Below are 22,913 nucleotides of genomic sequence, written 5' to 3' on the forward strand. Positions count from 1 at the left end.
AGAAATTGATTGATCAAGTAGCGCAATTTCACAAGGGTTAGGTTAAAATTTTTGCTTCGAAAAACGATTTTGAAATTTCTGAATTTTCCACCTGAAAAAAAAGAATCTAATAGAGTTAGTTTCTTTGAAAGCAATTTCAAGAGAAATATGAAGAATTGCCAAATCGTCATCCTACAATATAAAAATAGGAGGAATAAGATAAAGAAGTTTGAAGAATTTGTTGTGTGTCTATCACTGCAGTTATTTAATTCCAATTCACTAGTATTTAAGGCATGTTAACTCAATTCTAAGTTTAGGTTCCTTTTCGTAGATGAAGGTTTATAACACTCGCCTCACAAGTTCTCTCGGGAAGAAAATGGACAATTCAGAAAAAGTTTGAATATTTGAAATTAATCAAGAGTAAAAAGATTGTATAAGTGATAATATGAAGTTAACAAGTAAATGTCTAGTTAAATGGATGAAATGTTAAGAAATGAGTAAATGAATCAATAAACTTCATTTTCAAAAACATAGCTCTTATTAGGAATAAAGCATCTAATTCAATGTTCAAAAATATTAGATAAATATAAAATAACCAAAATTATTCCGACGAAGCAAATGAAGAAAATCTTCAGGTTTACATTAATTTAAAATTATAAAATGATAGGATATGTCTAAGTAGCCAGTGTAAAACTTACTTAGAGTCTTCAAATAACCTTGTAACCAGCTAGAATTTTCGTAACTATTCTTAGATTATAAATAACGAATTTTAAAGTAGACAAGCTAAAAAAATATCTACATAAAATTGCTTGCACCTTAAATTTTAGATGTGGAAGCTTATCACGTGATACAGTATCCGATAATAAGACATAGTTTTAGATAACTTTTGATGAAATATTTTAACTTCGTAGACACTTAAATGATGACACCTGATGTCATTATGACACCTGCCGTAATTTATCAAAATTCAAAGGATTAAATGGGCAGGCCACATTGTGAGAATGGAGGATAGCAGGACAACCAAAATCTCTTCAGTGCCAGGCCAACAAGTACAAGAAAAAGAGGACGACCAAACCTAAGATTTTTCGACTGCCTTGAAAAGGACCTACAAGTTTTAAAGATAATAAACTGGAGAACCTTGGCTAAGGGAAGAATGCCTTGGCATAGGCTTGTTGAGAAGGCCAGGGCCCAACCTGGGCTGTCGTGCCAATGAGAAAAAGAAGAAGACATTTAAATTCTGTATTTATATTGCAGTTGTGTAGGTAGGAAAATTGACCAATCCACGAAATCAAAAAATAAAAAAAGAAACAAATCTATTGGTTACCTAAAAATCTAAATCTTATTCATAATTAAATCTAGCAATCAAAATTTTTACGAAATCACTCAAAATGTCTATTCTTATTAAAATAACAAGCTTAAAGAAAACCGTGAAATAGGTAGTTTGCAGAGTAGCAGCGCTCTTAAGTTGGTTAATCCTGACAACAATTAAAAAAAGAAAAAAAAAACTTCATCAAATTCAAAAGTGAATTTTTGGGTTACTCTATTTGGGTTCGTGGCTATTGTAAATAACGGTGAAATAATATCCTCACTTTAAACAGACGCAATGTATCTTTATTTTATAAAAAAATTACCAATATAACATCACGAAGTAAAGTAAAAACATTTAAAGTACTCAAGACTATAAATTGAACTTCAATTTCTCGAATGAATAATGTAACTTGGGTGTGGTTTTGTTATAATAATAATGATGGTGTATTTTTCTTTTTGAACAATGACTTTTCAATAGCTATTCTGAAATTAAACCGATACATCAAGCTCATCTGAACTTAATAGCTATTTCCGTCGTATTAGGTGTGATAAATGTAACGAACCTTTGTAATAGTTTCAGATATAACTATTTAGTCTATTTGCTTTCTGACATATTTCACAAAATGTAACACATGTTTTTATTAATCACTCATAATTTTTTGATACCACTAAAATAATTTTTTATAATAGTCAAATGGTAATAAAAAAGGTCCCCCAAAACTTTTTTAAATCTTATGAAACGAAAAGAGTAAAGCAAATAAATGTAACAATTGAGATTTGTTAGAAAAGCTATTGATCATATATAAATCCATTATATGGATTATAAAGGAGAAAAAAATTTGAAAATAAAGTGGATTCATTTATAAATTATAAATTAAGTAAATAATCAATTAAAGAAAAAATATGCGTTAGTGCTATTATATAATTTAGCTTTTTTATTATTAAAAATTCCAGTTAGATGTCCTGCCAGTTTTAAATTTTGAATAGTGACGAAATTTATAATAATTCTAAAAACATTGCTTACCTCATTGTATTTTTTCTGCTTTAATTGAATTCTTTCCAAAATAGAGTTTAAATTTTTCTGAGGTCTTTAACTGTTTTTCAATTAATTACATTTTATATATATTTCTTTCAGAAGCACTCAGTTATTTGAAACAAATTAAATATTTATGAAATGTTAATTTGATTGCTTTTTTAAAATATATAGCATTGCTTATGTGCCAATTACCAAAATGGTTTCGTTTTTTTCAATTGGGAAAGTACTGAATTTTCTGTTAAAAGCGTTGAATTGAGCAGAAAGATTCTAATTTGTATTACGGGATGCTTTTAATATGCAAAGAATTAATGCAATAATATTTTGAAAACTTTCAAAAGTTGCTCTATCCTTTTATCTGCATATGGTTAGACGAATCTTTACTTATTTTCTCAGTCGCAGACTTGCTGCCCTCGACTGAGCAAATTTGTAAGCGTACTTCTATTCTTACATGTTTTATTAGTAGTACACTAGGTTTAGCTGTTAAAAATCTTATAAATAAGGTATTTAGGGTAATGTAAAGATGTTCTCTTACACTAGGATGCTAGGACCGAAGAGGCTAAAGCTTAAAAAAGTTTGAACAGTACCAATTATATTAAAAAAATTAAATGATACTTCAAAAACTGGAAACAGAAAGAATTAAGATAATTCCATGTCTTATTTGAGAAAAAAATAAGAGTCTACTGATAAAAGTTGAAACGTAATGAACTTCTCTCATCATGTTTTGTGGTTAAAAGCACTGATTTGATTCATTTTAATGCTTAATGATTATTTTTAAGATTATTCTCATCATTAAAACAAGAACAAAAAGAAAACTTGTGTTTTCCTTTCTTAGTTAAGCCTTCACAAATTTAAATAATTTCTCAGCATGGTCAAAATTTAAAAGATTGAGCTTATTACAATTAATTGGTTGAATGAAGCAAAATAATAAAATCAGTTCATTTTGCCGATTCAATCATAAAAGCATTTTATTTATACTTCGAACCAGTGTTGAAATATATCAGCATATTTAAATCAGCAATCATAGATTTCAATCACTATAAAAAGAATACCAACTTATTTGATTTAAACCAACATATTACATTGAAATGCTTAACATATAAGCATTTAACATAATAGATTATCTAATCACAATTGTTTATAAATTAATAGATTTGGAGTAATCTGTTTGTATGCACTATATTATCATTGTTGTGAATTGTATAAGTTGATTCAAATCAACTAATTGGAGCAAATTAATTCATCATGAAACATTAAGGGATCTTACTAGATTAAAATCTGCATTTGCTTCAAAAAATACAAATTGGAAATAGCAGTCAACATGTTTCAAGCGCTTAAACATAGTTGCCCACTTTCAAACTGATTTTCCGTTTTTTGTTCGCAACTTTACGTTTTATATTTAAAATCGCTTTTATTTCTTCTCCTCTTCACGTCTGGAAAGTCTTGAAAATGGGTGTCTTTATTTGAGCGCTTAAAACATGTCAACTGTTATTTCCAATTGGCGTATTTTTTTAAAGCGAAGGCTCCAGTAATAAACGAATCCTTTTTTACCGTAAAATATTACACCGTAATTTTTAACTTAATACTTATTTAATTAGAGTGACTAAAAGATTTCTCGACAATTAGTAAAAATACGGTATGCCAGAGTTTTTGTTCCGTAACATGCTCTGATAAAAACTTCCGGCAAGCTGAGTGCCAGTACTTTTTACCCTAATATGATTCGAAATTTTTTACAGTTTATTGTGTTCCATAAATTAGACATACAAACTCAATATGCCAAATGATTATTATTTATAACTCTTGTAAAGCATTAGACATGTCTTCTTATTGCGAAATATGCTTCTTTAATCACAAATAAGTTTAAAAAATTCGACACTACTCATTAAATTAGACGTACGAGCTAACTGTGTCAACTAATCTCGAAAAACTATTCAATTATTATTGTCATATATAAACTGTATAAAACATTTATAAAAGAAACTTTTTCAAATATTACAAATATTCTTTTCATTAACATACATGTACACCACGTCAGTTTGATCCACAATATTGTTCTAGACAGGGTAACACTATAATAAAGTTATGGGGAAAATTTGTCTAGCAAAAAATAATAATAATCAATAAATATTCATCACGAGAGAAAAAGAAAAATTGTGAAGAACAAACAATGTCCTGGGCAAAACAATTCTTGACATTATCAAGCTGAGCATCAGCCTGGAAAATACAATCTTTCAGCTTTATACCACTACCCATGTCGAGAGAATATTTTATTTTTGATTGCTATTTACAGTAAGAAAACTTTTTTGATTATTTTACTGCTGTCTATAACGAAATAATAAATATTATTTTTCTAAAGATAAAGCGTATGATAAACTTTTTTGAAATTTTATGTTTATTAAGTCTGTACATTATTTTTACTAAGAAATTTAATAAAATAAAATTTATAAATACAAAATGCTGTAATGTTTCTTTCTAATATTTATTTTCAATGGATACTGAAAATAAATTAAATTTCGCTCAAACAATAACAGTATTTAAGAAAATTAAGAAAATACTTCGAAATAATTAAAGCAATTAAAAACAATACTTCCAGTGGAAAAACGAGCTATGCAGCTGAAAACCCAAAAGGAATTGAAACAAAAGAAGCAATGAAAAATAAAAAAATAAATATTATGAAAAAATACTTCTTGTAGAAGTATAACTAATCTTTAAAAATATATATTAACAAAAAAAACTACATAATTTTAGATTAACCCAGTAGCGGTTTAGCCAAATTATTAAATAAGTATAGATTTACATTTTCATCTTCCAAAATACCAAAATTGCCAAAATATTGCTTTTTTATCATCACATAATAGTTTTTTCTTAAAAATCAACCTACTACTACATCGCTATAAATACTGTTACAGTAGTAGTTAAAAAATAAAATAAAAGTTAAAGTAAATTAAAAATAAAGTTAATGTAGCACAAAAATTAAAAAATTGTTTAAAGATTTAAAAAAACTCACAAAACCCATTCGTATATAATCACTGTATTGCAAAATAATCCGGATATAATTGCAATATAAAGTACTGGTACTTTGGAGCATCATCTGTAAAATCCATTTTACCGTAAAATATTATACCGTAACTTTTAGAGAAATATTTATTTAATTAGAGATATTCAGGGATTTTATGGTAATTATTACTATAAAAACTAAGGAATATCATACTTTTTGTTTCGTAACATAAGTAAACACACATTCTATAAAAACAGAATGTGTGCTAATATTTTTTCACCGTAAATTGATCTATAATTTTTTACTGAGTAGTATTTTATTATTATGAAAATCAATATAAAATGAATTTAGTTACTTATTCATTTAAAAGCGTGATAAAATCAAACATTTTACTTTAGTGAATTTATATGTAACTAAATCACTAATAATGTTGTAATCTCCCATGTATTACAAACCTAATAAAAAGTTGAATTAAATGCTTAGAATACCAAACAGAGTAAACAACAAAGATTTTATATTTGATAATGTAAAAGCTTTCTTGTTTCAAAAATTAAAATTTGACATGTTTCAAGTACTCAAATATAGAACCCATTCAAAAAATATGCCGGACATGAATGAGGTAAATCAAAGCTAACAGCTAAAATATAAAGTAATTAAAGTAGTTTTCTGTCCTTATGACGAAGTTGAAGTCTCTAAAAAAAACTTTTGCTGCATCGTGCAAATCAGACGAACTCTAAAATTCAGAATCAAAGGAACACGATACACTGTTAAAATTTTAATTCTGAAATTATGGTAAAATAACCGCCAGCTGTCTGTCCATCCGATTAACAGTAAAGAACATTTTTTTCCTTTATGGTTTTGAAACCATTTACCAAAGGTATGGTTATAAAACCATGAATACAAAACTATACGGTTTTTTAACCATTTACAACTAGCATTTTACAAAAAAAAATAATTATTTAACTAGACGTACTAACACGACTTTTCGTAAGGTAATGAGCATTGGAGAGTGCTATAAATTCTTCATGTGTTGAAGGGAATGGGGAAGGTGTCAACACTAGGACTCGAACTCGAGTTCTGTCGGTCATGAGACTGACAGATAAGCCCGCTTGGCTAGGATATGTACACAGTATCTTCTTTAGGTGATTCTAGTTGGTGGGATAAAATTCTGGTTATTTTACTGTATTAGGTGAAAGCAGGTAATAAACAGTTTTTCTCAAACTCAACAGTTTGATTACCATTTTATTTATGGTTATTTGACTGTTTTTATTAAATATGGTAAAATAACCATTCAATAAATTGTTATTTAACTATTTTTTCCGAGAAATTTCTAACAGTGCAGATATATCCATCATCAAAAATTCGATGAATTATCTACTGCTGCACATTTCTGGATTCTTGTACATAAATTTAATTTCAAAAATACAAATATTCCTTCCGACTCTGTCACACATCAATTCATCTCTATACTCTGTATAATTTTTGTTTTATTCATATCAAAGCGGATTCCCTATTTAATTACATGTCTCTTCACTACCTCTCAATAAAGATTAAAGGAACATAATACTTTAATTTGTCTTTCTTGTTTACCGCGTTTTAATCTTATTTATTATTTTGTTGACTGCTATATATCGTGTGTTTCTAATCTCTTATTTTCCCTCCTTCACTTCTGGTAAATCTTGAAAATGGGTGCCTGCTTTTCAGCACTTAAAATATACTGATGTTTTTTCCTCGTCATAAAATTTGAAGCAAAAGAAATTTTTATATTATTAAAGTATGTCTTTCCACTTCAGTGTTTTGTATGGATAAAAAAATTCTTACAAAACTAAAGTTCCATTTCGTAATGATATGTTACTCTTCCAACAGGTAGCACCACCATGATGCATTACCTTACATTTAGTAGTAATTACGAAAGAGAAAAGTTAAATTACTTTTGTGCCATGCTTTTAGGTATCATGTTAAACTACCAAATTCTACCTCTTTTACTACCAATTATATGGGAAAGATCGAATTTGTTGTTAATTTTATCAAAATATCCACCTAAACGCTACGGGAAAAATTATCGGGATTTTGGTATTCCCATGCAACCCAGAAATACAGTAAATTTTACAATTTTCCGGTATCTTCAATATTTCTGGTATTTGTTTTCTCAGTGTGGGACTATTCCTTTGAAGATTTTATTAATTAATATTTAATATATATCCTAAAAATGATTGACCACTGGCCATGTTTTTTATTTGATGCTTAGTGATTGAATGCTTAGTGATTTGTTAATAGATGGGAAACGAAAAATTTCGAGTTAACTAACTCGTAAATAAAAACCTTGTTACTAAAGAAATTAAAATGAACTTAAAAAATTAAACCTCTACAAAAACATTGAATAATTCTTTTCAAGCTGAAGGATTAGTTTTAGTTCCAGAAAAGAGCAATATTTTTATAGCGACAAGGTTCACTTCGAAACTAAAGTAAGCTTTTGCTGTTTGTTTCGAGTCAAAATTTATTTTTAAAACTGGGATAGGGGGAGTAAGGATAGAGATCTTTAATGAAACAAAAATAAAATGAAATAAAACATCTAACAGGATGAGTTCAAAAAGATTTATTCTATTCTCGTATAAACTTAGTTCAGCTCCAGAAGATTATGTTCTGTTGTCTTAGGAACTTTTTTGTCAAAGAAATAACTGAATTTTGTTCGTCCTTAACCTAGAAATTTTTAGTTGTTGGCAATTCAACGAATAAGTTTTAAGCGACATTTTCATTTCTGCGCAGTTCAAAAATAATATTGTGCATTTAGAAGTTTTATTTTAATAAACTGTAAAACATTCCAGATTAAAGTATGGTAAAAAACACCAGAACTTAAGATGTCAGTACTTTTTACCGTAAAATTAGATTTTACCTTGAAACTTTACGGAACAATAAATCTGATATACCGTAAATTTTACAGTAATATTTACTGAGAAGTCACTGCATCTCTTTAATTAAGAATATTACTCTAATAATTACGGTATGTAATTCACGGGGAAAAAATTTTACAATAAAATGGGTTTTAAGAATGTTATGCTCAGGTTGCCAGTATTTTTCAGTAGCTGTCAGTACATTTCATATGGTATTGTTTACTGTGTAGTCACAAATTTTATATAACAAAATTAAATATTGTGTATACAGTTTAGTAAATTGGACATAACAATTTAAAAATAAAATTGAATTTGGTTAGTTCACAATATAGAAGTTTGATGTGAATATATTGATCAAAAAGCAACTTCAAAAGCAATCCCTGAAACAACAAAAGTAATCTCAGAAATTTTAACTCCTGGCAAAAGCTCATTTTTCAACAATCAAATGTGCGAAGGTTCAGATTTTTTACTTTTCAACACCTGAATAACAGACCACTTTAAGTAAATGAGTTTTTTAGTTTTATATATTTCTGTTAGTTGTAACCCTAACATTCCATAATAGTAATGCAGTCAAAAGTTTGTAGCAATTTTCTTTGTCGTTTGATGTAACAGCCATCTATAGAATTCCATTTTAACAGGAAGAAACTACAAACAACGCATGATATTATGAGCAAGTGCAAAACATTTAAAAGATGTAAGAAAACAATCAAATCAAGAAGTAATACATAATGCATCGCTAGGAACAAAACGTAAAAAAAAGAATCATTTTGAATAACTCTTGATCTAACGCCCAGATTTTCACATCCTAGGACTCAATCTTATTGGTTCGAGAGTATGACCTCAAATAAGCTAATCAACACAGATAATTTAAGTTACGAAATCAAACACAAAAATATACTTCTCTGAATAAATATACCCTAAATATAAGAAGCAGCAGCAATATGGGAAATAAGGTCTTAATAGTTTGGTCAGGAGTGAAGTCAAAAGCTTGGATCCTTTGTTGTTGTTGTTGACGTATGCCAATTAGGCAGAGGGGTTACAATTGTTCTTGTTTTTCAGTGGCGCCATCTATGGCCAAGAATTCGACTTCTGCCGCACTCCTACGTCACACCCGTTTATAGGGTGGACCCATTCATACATCCATTCATCATCCACAGATCGTAATTTAGACCTGAATCAGAGAACGAGCAATCTCCAATCCAGTACCCCCAGAGGTATTGATTTGTTATGGGAACATGGAGGACTTTGAGACTCGACATATTTAATGTGAATCAGTCACCATTTACTACACGGGGAGTCTTCGGCCGGCAGGGATCCAACCCGCGACATCTTGGACATGGGTCCAGTGCCCTACCAACAAGGATAGCCTATCCCTTGGATCCTTTAATTCTACTTTTACTTTTTACGTATTTCGCCATATCTCTAGTGTTTCGTAAGCAACTCGAAATTTTTTTGCACACAATTATAAAATTCATTTATCTGAAAATATTTCCAAGCAAAAATAATTTTCAATAATTATTCAAAATACGTTATTGCTTCATTTAACGAAGAAGTCAGATATTTAAAATTAAGTCAAATACTTAAGAAGTCATGCATTTAAAATTCGATTGTTCCAGAATTATTCCATCGATTTCGTTCAATTTTTGCATTTTGATACATAAAATCACATTTTTTATAGTTATTTAAAAATTTGTATATCTTACAACTCAAAATTTATTATTAAGACCATATTTCTGAGATGGCTGCTGTATTTTTAGAGTCAAAAACTATCACATGAGATCATGCAGGAAGCAAATGTACTTGATAAATATAAATTAAACCATTTAAAATTAATTGTAATAGATAAAGCATGACGTAACAGTTTGTGCAGTGCAAATGTTTTAGTCAAAATATTAATTAAAGTACAACGGTTTTATCACAGTTTTTATGCAGGAACACAAATACATCTTTTGCATGAAAGCAACAGAGTAAAATATCAACAAAAGAATTATATAAATACATTAAAGTACGGATAGCGACTATCTAAGTAGAATCCAAATGTGTAGTAGATTCATCAGAAATATCACATTCACCATACATTAAGTTGAGAATAATCATTAAACGAAAGCAATTTTTATTCCTTCAGTAAATAATCTTAGCTAAAACTAAGTGAGAAATAATATTTACATTTATTTAAAAAAAATCTACTTTTGTGTTTCGATGATAAAAATATTCTGCTATCTTGCAGAATATAGCCTATTTTAGAAAACCTTGCGCATTTAATTGCAGTTGCGTGGCGTGATGCGTTAGCCCGAATCCGCACGACATGAGAAGATTTCAGCTGAAAGATACCGTCAAAGAGCTTTACTTTAATTTGCATCTACTTAAGATAATTAGCCCGTTTAAACGACTTTTCTTTCCACAAATTCATGTCTCGAAGATAACATTTTCTTGAAAAAAAAATGTAACGTAGAGTAATAACTGTTCTTTTTACAAAAGTTGAGTAAGGTTATTTTTTGAAATATTTTAATTACTGTGTATTATGAAATTATTTTTTTTTGTTACTTTCAATCTAGTGACTAATTTTTTAAAAAAAATTCTATAGTAGTAGTGGGTTTCATTCATACCTTTATCCTCTTAAATTTTTGCAATTTATAGTGTAGCAAGAAATAAGATTTCGGCACTTATAATATACTATTTTTATTGCTCATTAAAACATTAAACATGAAAATTAAAACAAGCATAAAAACTTTCCTAATTAGAAAATATAAATAAATTTTCTACTTGCCATTATACAGAGCTGTAAGCTTTTCACAAAAAACTTACTGCCATGAACTGTATCACATCTACTGACTAATGCAAATGGAATCAAAACATACGAAAAATAAGATTGTGAAGTCTTATTTCATAAAGATGAAGTCTTTAAGTTAGAACAGTTACAAATTTGTTATTTGATGAAGTTTAGTTAAAACAATTACAAATGGACGAGATGGGAAAATTCATAGGATTCCAGTTTGGTGTATAATGGGCCTTTTTTCTCGCTATTAAGAAGTAAAGAAATACGTATATAACTTGCATCGTTCTTAAGTGCTTTTAGCTATGTGTGCTGGAGTAGATGCTACTCCAGCACACATAGCTAAAAGCACTGCTGGAAGGTACCGTTTTTTATTGAAATGAAGTTCTTTCGACTAGGAAAGCTTAACATTATTAAAATCAGTTTGTGATACACATTGATAAAAATATTTTGCTTTAAACATTGTCCGTGTTATTTTATATCATTACAGCTTAACCCCGTCCCACCCTCGTCAGAGGGCATCCGGGGAAGTTATTTTATGTCATTCTGTATTTATGGGAAGATAAAAATAAAAAGCATTATAAGTAAGTATATTTTGAATTGACAGCTGCCGTTGTGAAACAGTGTGAATTTCGTAGTTGTGTAAGAAGGGAGTAAGAAATAAAACTAGCAAGTGTAACTTTTGATCTAACACTCCACATACTAATAACGCAAAATACATTAAGTTGGCAAGTTAGTTAGTAAAGATAATTAAAAAAAGGAGAAACAGCACCGGTATAGGTATTTATTTTATTGATAAACAAAGCTTATAATAATTTTACTTGGTATTTGTGAAAGAAAACGTTTTCTTTGAAAAATATTGCACTCAAGGTGAATTTATGTTAAGAAAAATACTCTCGACACAATCAGCGTCTTATCATGTTTCAAAAAAATAACAAAATCTCTAATTAAGTTCTAATTACTAGTTGAATTTCCTATTAATACAAATCAAAATAAATGAATATTAAATAAAACAAAATATTTGAGAAAAAAAAGAAGCTTTTGAAAATGAATGCTATAGAAAATCTATACTAAAAACGATCAAATACAGAAGTTTACGTCATGATATTGAAAAAGTTAAATTGCACTGTATGTGCAAAAATATAAAATATAAAGGTTCAGTCAATATCTCATAGCAAATGTGATATCACTTTATTTCCTTCAGTCAGTTATCATTCCTATTTCTTATATCCTTATATTTACCAGATCATTTCTTTGAAAAATATTTTTTTTAAATCATCGCAAAAACTAAACTGATATACTCCGATTTCCGATAAACGGCAACAGAAAATAAACAGATAAACATCATACTTGCATAATAAAGAACAAATAAAAATTTTTTAATGCACATTGGTTCCATAAAAAAGTGTTAAATGGATTTCGTGGAATTGCATAAAAATTTTCTGGCATTGCATAAAATAAATAATGATATTGATCATTGAAAACTGCGTGTTATAAAAGAAACTGGATATGAAACACAGCTTATATTTATGGACTCCTGCATGTGAATACTATATGAAGATCAGTGTTTAAGTACTGAATTATTAAAGTATTTCTTTTAGATAACTTCACACACATTTCTTTCAATATTCTTGAACTCCTCTTGGTCAATTATAATGTGAGAGAAATTCCGAGTTTCGTCGATGAAATAGATAGGGTATGTATATTAAATAAACATCTTATAATTAAGCTCATAATAAAATACTTGTAAATACAATGAAGATGCATTACATTATTAAATATATAGTGATTTCAAGCAATGCATTCTGGGGAAAATATATATACATACAATCTTTCAAAAATCCCATGTTTAAAAGCATTAAGTGTTCTGAAGAATTTTTATTCCCTCTTCATCCATGAATCTTAGTTTAGTGTAATGTTGCTCTTCCATTTGTAATAAATAACATAGCCTGTACTTACAAGAGGTGCATTTTATTTTAATAGGCTATGCAATAATGTTTTTACATTTTGTGCTAAAGTATGCAGACAATGAATCGCTTTGATATTGTAATATTTAAAGAACACTTAGGGTATTTAAGAAACGTTATTTGTTACAGACAGCATTATTTAAACATGCATTGAGTATTAACTGTAAAGAGTGTATTAAAATAGGTCCATATATCTTAAAATTGATTCAATTTCTAAAATGTATAATATTTTGTCTCATGGAAAAAATTTTTGTACAAAAATATCCAGAACATGAAAGAAAAATAGTTAATAATTTAGGATCCAGTGTAAATGCTTAAAATTCGTATGCATACAAGATTACCAAAATTAGGATGAGGTTTTTCAATAATTTATTATAGGAAAATGGTTGAAGCTTAAAATGACAATTCCTATGGCAAATTCATGTTGCAGGGCATACATTTTTCCTACCAGAATTTCTGCTCTTAGCAAATTTGTTCTTATTTTAAAAAGCTATTTAGAGAGCACGGTACCGTGGTTAGTATGTTAGTTTCCTAAACACTTCCACTAGTTCAAATCATGGTTATTTGTTAGTATCTCTTCATTTTCTTCATATTTCTGCAATATATTTTTACGATAAATATGGAATTCACAGTAAGAAATTTTACAGCAATGCAACATTCAAACAATATTCAAACAGTTTTCCTACCTTCGCATTTTACTCTTATTGAAAATTTTAAAGTAAACTGTAGCACAAAAACATATATCAAAAGAAATTTTTTTTTCATGTTTCTTTTCTTCCGATTTAAAGCGCACTTTAATTTTACTCTCTTGAATAATTTACAAAAACCCATAAGTATTTTTTTCCTCTGAAGAAATATTCAGTACCGTCAGAATGGATGTGTAGGATTTATTTTTAGTCAACTTAAAAATAAAAAAGAAATCTCAATATATCATTGACAAAGCACTTCAGCTAAAATAAGAACTTTATTTTTTTTTTAACACTGAAAAATAAGAACTTAAAGCATTTTTCATATTTCAAAACGGATTTATACTTCTCAAGTACAGTTTGAATGGAGAAGAGTTATCCGGTTTTCTAGTTATGAATATATTTCTTCGGACTACTTCAAGGCATTTTTTTTCCCTTTAAATTTTTTATCTCGATTCCATTTATTATTTTTCTTTATCGTGTGCTCATATATTTCAACTTCTTCGGAGAAGTTGTGTGTTTAGGTCAATTTTGGGAATCTTAAATTAAACTTATTTAACTGAGAAGTAATCAATAGAAAAAAACGTATTTGATTTCTGAATAACTCAATTATTTATTTTTAAGTGACTATTTGTAATATATGAAACATATTCGTTTTTGATCATACTGTCTAATGAGTTTAACCCTTTGACGCAGAATTTTTTTAAACATATTTTTCATTATTTTTTATCCATTTAGGTCAATATAAGTAAAAAATATTATATTTAGCATTTAATAATTTATAGTTATGAAATAAAGCATGAAACCGTGATGTCTCTTTCAGGGTTAAAAATAAAATCTTCCAAACAAACATTTTTCAAATTTGCAATTATATGCTGTTATTTATTGAACGCGTCAGAAAAAAATATGGAAAAGGGATACTGCTATCCCATTTGCGTCAAAGTGTTAAATGTCTTCCATCATAGGAACTAAAAATTGCAAACATTTTCAGTCGAATTAAAACGAAAGTAGTGTAAAAAATGTAATTTGATCCGGAATATATATATATATATATATATATATATATATATATATATATATATATATATATATATATATATATATATATATATATATATATATATATATATATATATATATATATATATATATATTGCATACTGGCTAATAATGAAAGCTGGTCAAATTTGAAATTTGAATCTCCATTTTACCGAACAAAAAACCTGATGTTGCATAAATTTTACAGCAACATTTACTGCAAACTCACTTTATAAATTGTTTATATATATTTAATTATTTAAATAAATTTTATTGCAAAAATAATGCTTTAAAATTTTTCCTTAAAATTAATTTTTTGGGAAAATTTATTTTTCGGATGCTGAACTGAGGGTAAATTTCGATTTTTTTTCTCAAATTTGTTTACCATATAAAGTGTTTGAATCATTAAATGGTCCTATTGCATCATAAAATTTTCATTGGTGGGAACCCTACATATATGATTAGACTAAAAATCTAAAAATACCTTTTTAATCGTGGATGGAATAATTATACAGTATTTACTGGTATGAACCCTACATTGGTGTGAACCCTACATATATGATTAGCCTAAAAATACCTTTTTAATCGTGGATGGAATAGTTATACAGTATTTACTGGTATGAACCCTACATATATGGTTAGCCTAAAAATCTAGAAATACCTTTTTAATCGTGGATGGAATAGTTATGCAGTATTTACTGGTATGAACCCTACATTGTATGATTAGCCTTAAAATCTAAAAATACCTTTTTAATCGTGGATGGAATAATTATACAGTATTTACTGGTATGAACCCTACATTGGTGTGAACCCTACATATATGATTAGCCTAAAAATACCTTTTTAATCGTGGATGGAATAGTTATACAGTATTTACTGGTATGAACCCTACATATATGGTTAGCCTAAAAATCTAGAAATACCTTTTTAATCGTGGATGGAATAGTTATGCAGTATTTACTGGTATGAACCCTACATTGTATGATTAGCCTTAAAATCTAAAAATACCTTTTTAATCGTGGATGGAATAATTATACAGTATTTACTGGTATGAACCCTACATTGGTGTGAACCCTACATATATGATTAGCCTAAAAATACCTTTTTAATCGTGGATGGAATAGTTATACAGTATTTACTGGTATGAACCCTACATATATGGTTAGCCTAAAAATCTAGAAATACCTTTTTAATCGTGGATGGAATAGTTATGCAGTATTTACTGGTATGAACCCTACATTGTATGATTAGCCTTAAAATCTAAAAATACCTTTTTAATCGTGGATGGAATAATTATACAGTATTTACTGGTATGAACCCTACATTGGTGTGAACCCTACATATATGATTAGCCTAAAAATACCTTTTTAATCGTGGATGGAATAGTTATACAGTATTTACTGGTATGAACCCTACATATATGGTTAGCCTAAAAATCTAGAAATACCTTTTTAATCGTGGATGGAATAGTTATGCAGTATTTACTGGTATGAACCCTACATTGTATGATTAGCCTTAAAATCTAAAAATACCTTTTTAATCGTGGATGGAATAATTATACAGTATTTACTAAATAATTATAGTTTAAACGCAGGGTACCATTCAACATTAGGCATTTGCAATATTTTGAAGTTATGAATTCCTAAAGTCCAAAAATATCCGGTGTTACTTAATTAAGCTCGAGAAAGGTGAAAATATTAAAGCAATTCTAACAGACGTTGATAGATTAAATTACCTGGCATAATGGAGTTAGGTACGGAAATAATGAATTTCCGAATTGCGTGTTGTTGATAAACCTTTTTTTTTTAAACAAAAAAGGTTAAGTTTGTCCATTTACATATTGATTTTTCCCCCCTCAACAGAACGTGATCTAATTTCTGTGCAAAATGTAATAAAGTCATTAATTAGATCAGAAAATTATTTTTTTCCTAACTCTCTTTGTCTTTTCGTCAACGAAAAATAAACATTGCTTGCTTCATGTTTTCATTTTGCATAATTTGTGTCTCAATGTATTGAATAAAAATTTTGAGAATTTTAGCATTCTCTTTCATTGTAACAAGAAATCCTAGAGTTAGAATGTAACATTGTTATTTAACTTAATTTCTAACACTAAAAATTGATAAATTAAATTAATCAGTCATATTAGAATTTTGCTCAAATGCGTTAAAATAATTTTTTCCGGCATTTTTTGTAAATTTTATTAACATTTTTTTTAAATTGTCAAATCAATTTAAACCAAAATAAAAAATTATATAATTTGTAAACTTTACTGCTAATTAAAGCATTTTTGTTATATTACATTTTTTTCTTGACTGTATATTTGCGTAACTATAACAAAATAGTTTGTAACAATAATTAATTGCAATAGTTTGTTTTGATCTTAGATCAAATTCAGGATAGAACGTTTTTTTTGCTCACTATACAAACTGTAGACAAACATAAACTATTATAAATTATTAAACTGTATTTTTTCAGTTTTTTTACATTAGTTGAAATTTGCAAACTAAAATGATAATAACAATTAAATTGATGCATTCAAATGCATAAAATAAATAGAGTTAATTATAACAAATATTGCAAAAAAATTTTTTTTGACTTGTTTCCACGCTTTTGGAGATAAATTTAAATTGAAAGGTGCTTGTTAAAAAAATAGAAAACACATTAAACGTAAATAATAAAAATCTAGTGTTTGTAGTTCTTAAAAAAATTGCACTGGAAAAATACATATGAACTTCTATTCAGTAATTTAACTATTCATTTCGTTACATGAATAACGATGGAATAGAAATTTCGTTATTCAAATTCAGGGTTTACTTGGATCGATTTTCATTAGCATATTCGTTTCATTACATTCATTATGAACCAACTGATATTCTTTAGTTTCAGATCATCCAAGAAAAATTGTAAATTTCTATTCGAGTAAATATTGATTGTGCTTTCTTAAAGAATATGGTTCCAGCATATTGATTTTTTTTAACTCTCCTTTGTCTGGTTATAATTTTCAATAAAATCTTAAATAAAACCACGGCATTAGGAAATGTTGCAGAAAACGCTTAGCACTTAGACGCAGATGAGACGCCCATGACCCTTCAAAAAAAAAATTCCGACGGTCTAAATACAAGCAAAATATGTCTTTGGTAAATTTTAATTAAAAAAAAATTAGTTTAATAGTTATTTTTAAAAAATTGTTAGCTTATCGGAATTATATTTGCATTAAAATATAAATTAAGAAAAAAGTAGTTGGAAATTTTTTTTTATTCTTGTTCCAAAATTTATCAATAGTTTATTTTGTAGTTAAAAGAAGTACCAATGTCGGATAACTGTTTTTTTTTTTGGATCCAAATAACTGCGAATAAGTGCAAATTCAAAAAAAAAATGTTTGGAAGTGAGCCGTGTTAGGAAGATTTTACCTTTATTGTTGATAAAAACAGGGGTATGTCATGCTGAATTTCACAACCATAAATGATTGAAATGCCAAATATATTATTTTTTATTTATTTCGACCTGAATTAATAGAAAATAATCGGAAAAAATGTGAAAAATATGTTTAATAAATTTTCTGTGGCAAGGGTCAAATCTGATAATCACAGCAACAGCTAATAAATCTAGTCTGAATCTGACATTAATCTCTGGCCAATGATTATTCAAAATCTGCTACTCTATCTGATAGCAAAAAAAACCCAGTTTTATAAGTAGTGAGAAGATATTTCTTTTTGAATAACGTAAGCCTTCAAATTTGAATACAACGAGAACATATGAGCGAAAACTATATTTAAAAAAATTAATTATAACTTTAATATGACGCATCTTTCGTTGTATGACTATTATGTATTGTAATAAATCTATTATAAAAAAAGGAAATGAAAACAAGGAATTTTTTTTTAAAAAGAAATTAGAATGAAAATAAATAATAAGAATTCAATGAATAATAAAAATTGCTTCTGTATTAGAATGGAAATTCTATACGTTATTCACTTTTGCCGAACATTTAATTTTAACTGCAGTAAAGCTTAATTACATAATTTCAATCTAATATTTTTTCAAACTTTTGCACAATTTTTCATTTAAAGTTTAAGTGAGTCAAAATACTCTCCTCTTCATAGAACCGACAATGAAAAAATATAGAAGTGTTTCATTGAGGTTGCTGAACTCCAGGTGAACTATCAGTTAATGATACGACACACACGAATTCATAGAGCGACTTAAGGATCAATGACGAACGACTTGACTGGGGATTCCCCTTTTTTGTTATTTAGTTATTGGTACAGATACAGTCTTGTGCGCTCAATTGTTGTTGTTGTTCATTTACGTCGCACTAGAGCTGCACAATTTGCTATTGGCGACGATCTGGGAAACATCCCTGAGGATGATCCGAAGACATGCCATCACAATTTTGATCCTCTGCAGAGGGGGTGGCACCCCCGCTTCGGTAGCCCGACGACCTGCACGCGAAGTCTAGCACTTTACGGTAGAACAGTTGAACGAGGACCAATACCGCACACTCTCGGTCCTTACGCAGGTTGATCCAAGTGGTCACCCACCCGCACACTGACCGCAGCCAGTGATGCTTGGCTTCGGTGATCTGCTGGGAACCGTGTCTTAACGATCAGTCCACTGCGGGACTGCGCTAAATTGAAAGAATGGCTTAAAAAATAATTTTTGGTACAAAAACAGCTTTTTTTTTCTTTTCTTCCAGACGTGGACACGTACCTAGGTTTGCAAAACCCTTAACCGTATAGTCCACGTCTGGACGACAGTCTAGCTCGCACAAAACTCGGCACATAAGAAAACCATTACAAAATTCATAACTGCACAAAACAGATGATACAGAAACAGCTGGCACAAACAAGATAGGTAGGTAGGCTTTTTATTTAGGTCACACTAGAGCTGCCCAATTGGCTATTGGCGACTGCCTGGGATATGCCCCCGATAATGATCCGACGACATGTCATTGCAATTTTGATCCTCTGCTGTGGGGTTGGCTCCTTCGCTTTGGTCGTCCGACGACCTGCTCTCGAAGTGGAGCACTTTACAATGGAGTAGTTTTAGGAGGACCGATACCGTGCAACCTCGTTCCCTACTTTGACTGATCAAAGTGGTCACTCACCCGCTTACTGACCTCTGGAAACCGCGTTTTTACGATTAGTCCACGGCGGGGCAGCTCACACTCGAAAAGTACAGTTCAAAGATACATCCTGGATTATGGTGGGATATGAACCCGCTACCTTCAGACATTAGAATTTGGTGAAAAGAACATAACTCCTCGGTAAGGAGAGATTCTCGCTGAATCCCGTGATCATTTAATGATGCCAAATTTTATATGTTATCTTTAAACGTTGAAATAGCTCTGGGATACAACAGTAACTGGAATCTACACAGACAAAAACGTTTGGCAATGAAGGATATAACCATTATACCAAAGTAATGAGTTCGCCGGTTTGATGTCCAATTTAGGATTTTGATTTTTCTCTGATCTATTCAATTACTACTCCCTGTTCTCTAGAGCAATAAAATTGCAGATATGTAAACAGTTTAAATTGTTTTGGTTCGAAATGACATTACAATACTATGTATTTCAAAAATCTGAAAAGTCTTAGTTTAAGAAAAATTATTTTAGTTTGATTAAAAATATTAATTTTAAATCAGAATACGAGAATTCTCATTGGAGATAGACGTATTCGTAAGAGAATATGGTTTATGATTACAGTAAAGTGTTGCATCTTATTTTATAGTTTTTATGTAATAGACATTTATGAAGAGGATTCAACAACTTTACCTGAGTCTCACAGTTCGATTCGTATCAGCAAAATTTAAAATAATTTGATTATTTCTCACATTTGTTTGAAACACAAATATTCGAACTGTTGTCACCAAACATCAATTTTATAAAAAATCATTCAAAATTATTTATTTAATGAAGATGTGGAAATATTCATATCGACCTAAACTAAATAAATAAAAAAACTTCACAACAGGAATAATCTTCAAAATACCAGATGCAAAGAAAGAAGAAAACAGAGTTAAAGAAATACCGTTACAATAGGATGCCTTAGGTTATAGTGATGCAATAACTATAATTGCTATATGAGTAGGGCAATTAATTGGTCAAAATGCTGGAAAATGTACAATTTTTTTTTAACAGAAACCGACTCAACATTTATTTTGTTGTATGATTCTTAATATTTATTTCGCAAAACTAATAATTTCTAACAAGTTGTTACTTAACTTTTTCATTTCGTTTATTTAATATTTATAAGACAATTTTACAGATCAATCAGAGCTATTTTTTATTCTAGTCTTTGGAAATGATAAAAACAATTTCATACTTTTTTATCTTAGTTTATTTAAGAATATTTTAATTCATTTCAAATCCTTATAAAATTTAAACATTAAAAATATTAGTTTTAAAATTTAAATTTTCGTTTTGGCAGATGATTGTATTTCATTAATTATAAGAACAATGATACTGGTACTTAAAAAAATTGTTTTGTGCTTATTCTTCATGGTGATAATTTAAATATATTTTAATCCTTTTTTAACCTGTATTGTTAATTTAATCAAGATTTCCAGATTTATAGTGTACAAATATTTTTGCAGTTTATGTTACAAATAGTGCATGTATTATCATAAACAAGAGAGACTTTACTTTCATATAACATTTGAAAATATACACTTGATCAAATATTCTTAAATGTTATTTAATATTTAAAAAAGAACATTTCTAATCTATTTTTTTATGACACAAATTGGATCATATTTTTATAAAATCAACAATACAAACAAAATTATCAATAATAAAACGCTGTTATTTTTTATTCGAAAAATTAGCATTACAGTTTAAAGCATTACAAAATAAACGGGATTAAATTGGAAGATTATAATAGAATTGGATTTTCATAACTTAAAGATACTGGGCCATCTGCATAAAATGCCAGTATATAAACTAAATTTTAGATCGCAAACTGTTAAAAAATTGCAGTTCGCCTTTTATTTCAGAACATTTTGAATAAATAAAATGAAATTAGCAATTTTTTAATTACCATGCTTTGAAAATATTTTACTTATATCTGACTCTTATATTTTTTCTTCAAACCGTGTGCATCCGCTAATTCAATTACTTCAGCTCATAGCTATATTCTGTACAATATCCTGCATTTGTTATTGATGTAGACAATTTAGTGAATTTAAAATTAATTCTTACTCATTCCAGTTCTAATATCAGTATTAAAATGCAAAATTTACCTGATTGTATATGGCATGATCTTTTAAAACAATTAACAAATCGATTAAATATTTATTATTTCTAAAACTATAAATTTATATTTATTTTACCTGTCTTGATTCCCAGTCACCAGCATTCAACTTGAGCCAGTCACCACTGTTTACATATTTACTGTTTTTATCTCCTTTTGTAATTTTTCCAAACTCCAAGTATACGGGCAAAGATGTAAACACCGTTCCTTTTTTGGTTTTAAAACGCACCTGATCACAAACAGACAACGAAAACATGTTTCATTCAAGCACAAAACACACTTCTATTTTCGCACGTTTTTCAAGTTCTGAATATTTCGATCTTCGAATATAAATAAGAGCGTGCCTTCGATCCTTCTGTTCTGAATAAAGTTCAGTGATGCAATAGAGAGAAGTACACCGGCAAATATTCTTCCAGTTAGGATGTAAGGGGTGGGGTAAATTTCAACCCTTGCAGCGCCATCTGCTCGTGATCTCTGTCTTTAGGGTTATCCCGTTGGGGGTAGAGAGGGGTATAATTTTTGGCTAGAAAGATATTTCCTTCTTCCCAGAGTACTTTATTCTCCAGTCACGTTAGCTCTTAAAATAATCGTGTAGTCTTCGGCGCAATAGTAAAAGAATTTGCGCACTTACAGACCACTGGGTTAAATCTTGTTCTATTTTTGACTTAGTCTGCAATCTTTTCTTAAAGCTATGTGGGGGGATGGAAAGCAAGAAAATTAATAGTTGATTAATTTTCTTTAATATGGATAATAGTTGATTGAATGGATGGAAGATTGAACGTGTCAACCGTTTGATTACATTGATTTTGATTAATTTTTTTTTGAATTGATATTAATTTGTCAGATAATAAACGCTTTATAATTAATTGGTATTAAGAAGCAAATTAAATTAAAGCATAAAAATTTAACAATAAAGAACACGTTTTATCCGTAAAAAAAACTCGCGTTGTGCTTCTAATTAACACAGAATGCACTAAACTAAAGAAA

At 28.7% G+C, this 22,913-nt stretch overlaps 1 protein-coding gene across 1 annotated transcript in view; it reads right to left on the reverse strand.

Annotated features, from left to right (window-relative positions):
• LOC107437431 (uncharacterized) overlaps positions 1-22,351 on the reverse strand; it is a 455,576-nt gene extending 433,225 nt beyond the window's left edge. Inside the window, exon 1 of the mRNA XM_016049433.5 lies at positions 22,006-22,351. Coding sequence (XP_015904919.1) covers positions 22,006-22,182 — 177 coding nt within the window. The 5' untranslated portion in view covers positions 22,183-22,351. The remainder of the gene's footprint in view (positions 1-22,005) is intronic.
• Positions 22,352-22,913: the final 562 nt, after the last annotated feature.

The sequence above is a fragment of the Parasteatoda tepidariorum genome, chromosome 7 (assembly GCF_982258835.1).
Source record: "Parasteatoda tepidariorum strain Cologne lab strain chromosome 7, Ptep-v5.0, whole genome shotgun sequence".
In the NCBI taxonomy this organism is placed as follows: domain Eukaryota; kingdom Metazoa; phylum Arthropoda; class Arachnida; order Araneae; family Theridiidae; genus Parasteatoda; species Parasteatoda tepidariorum.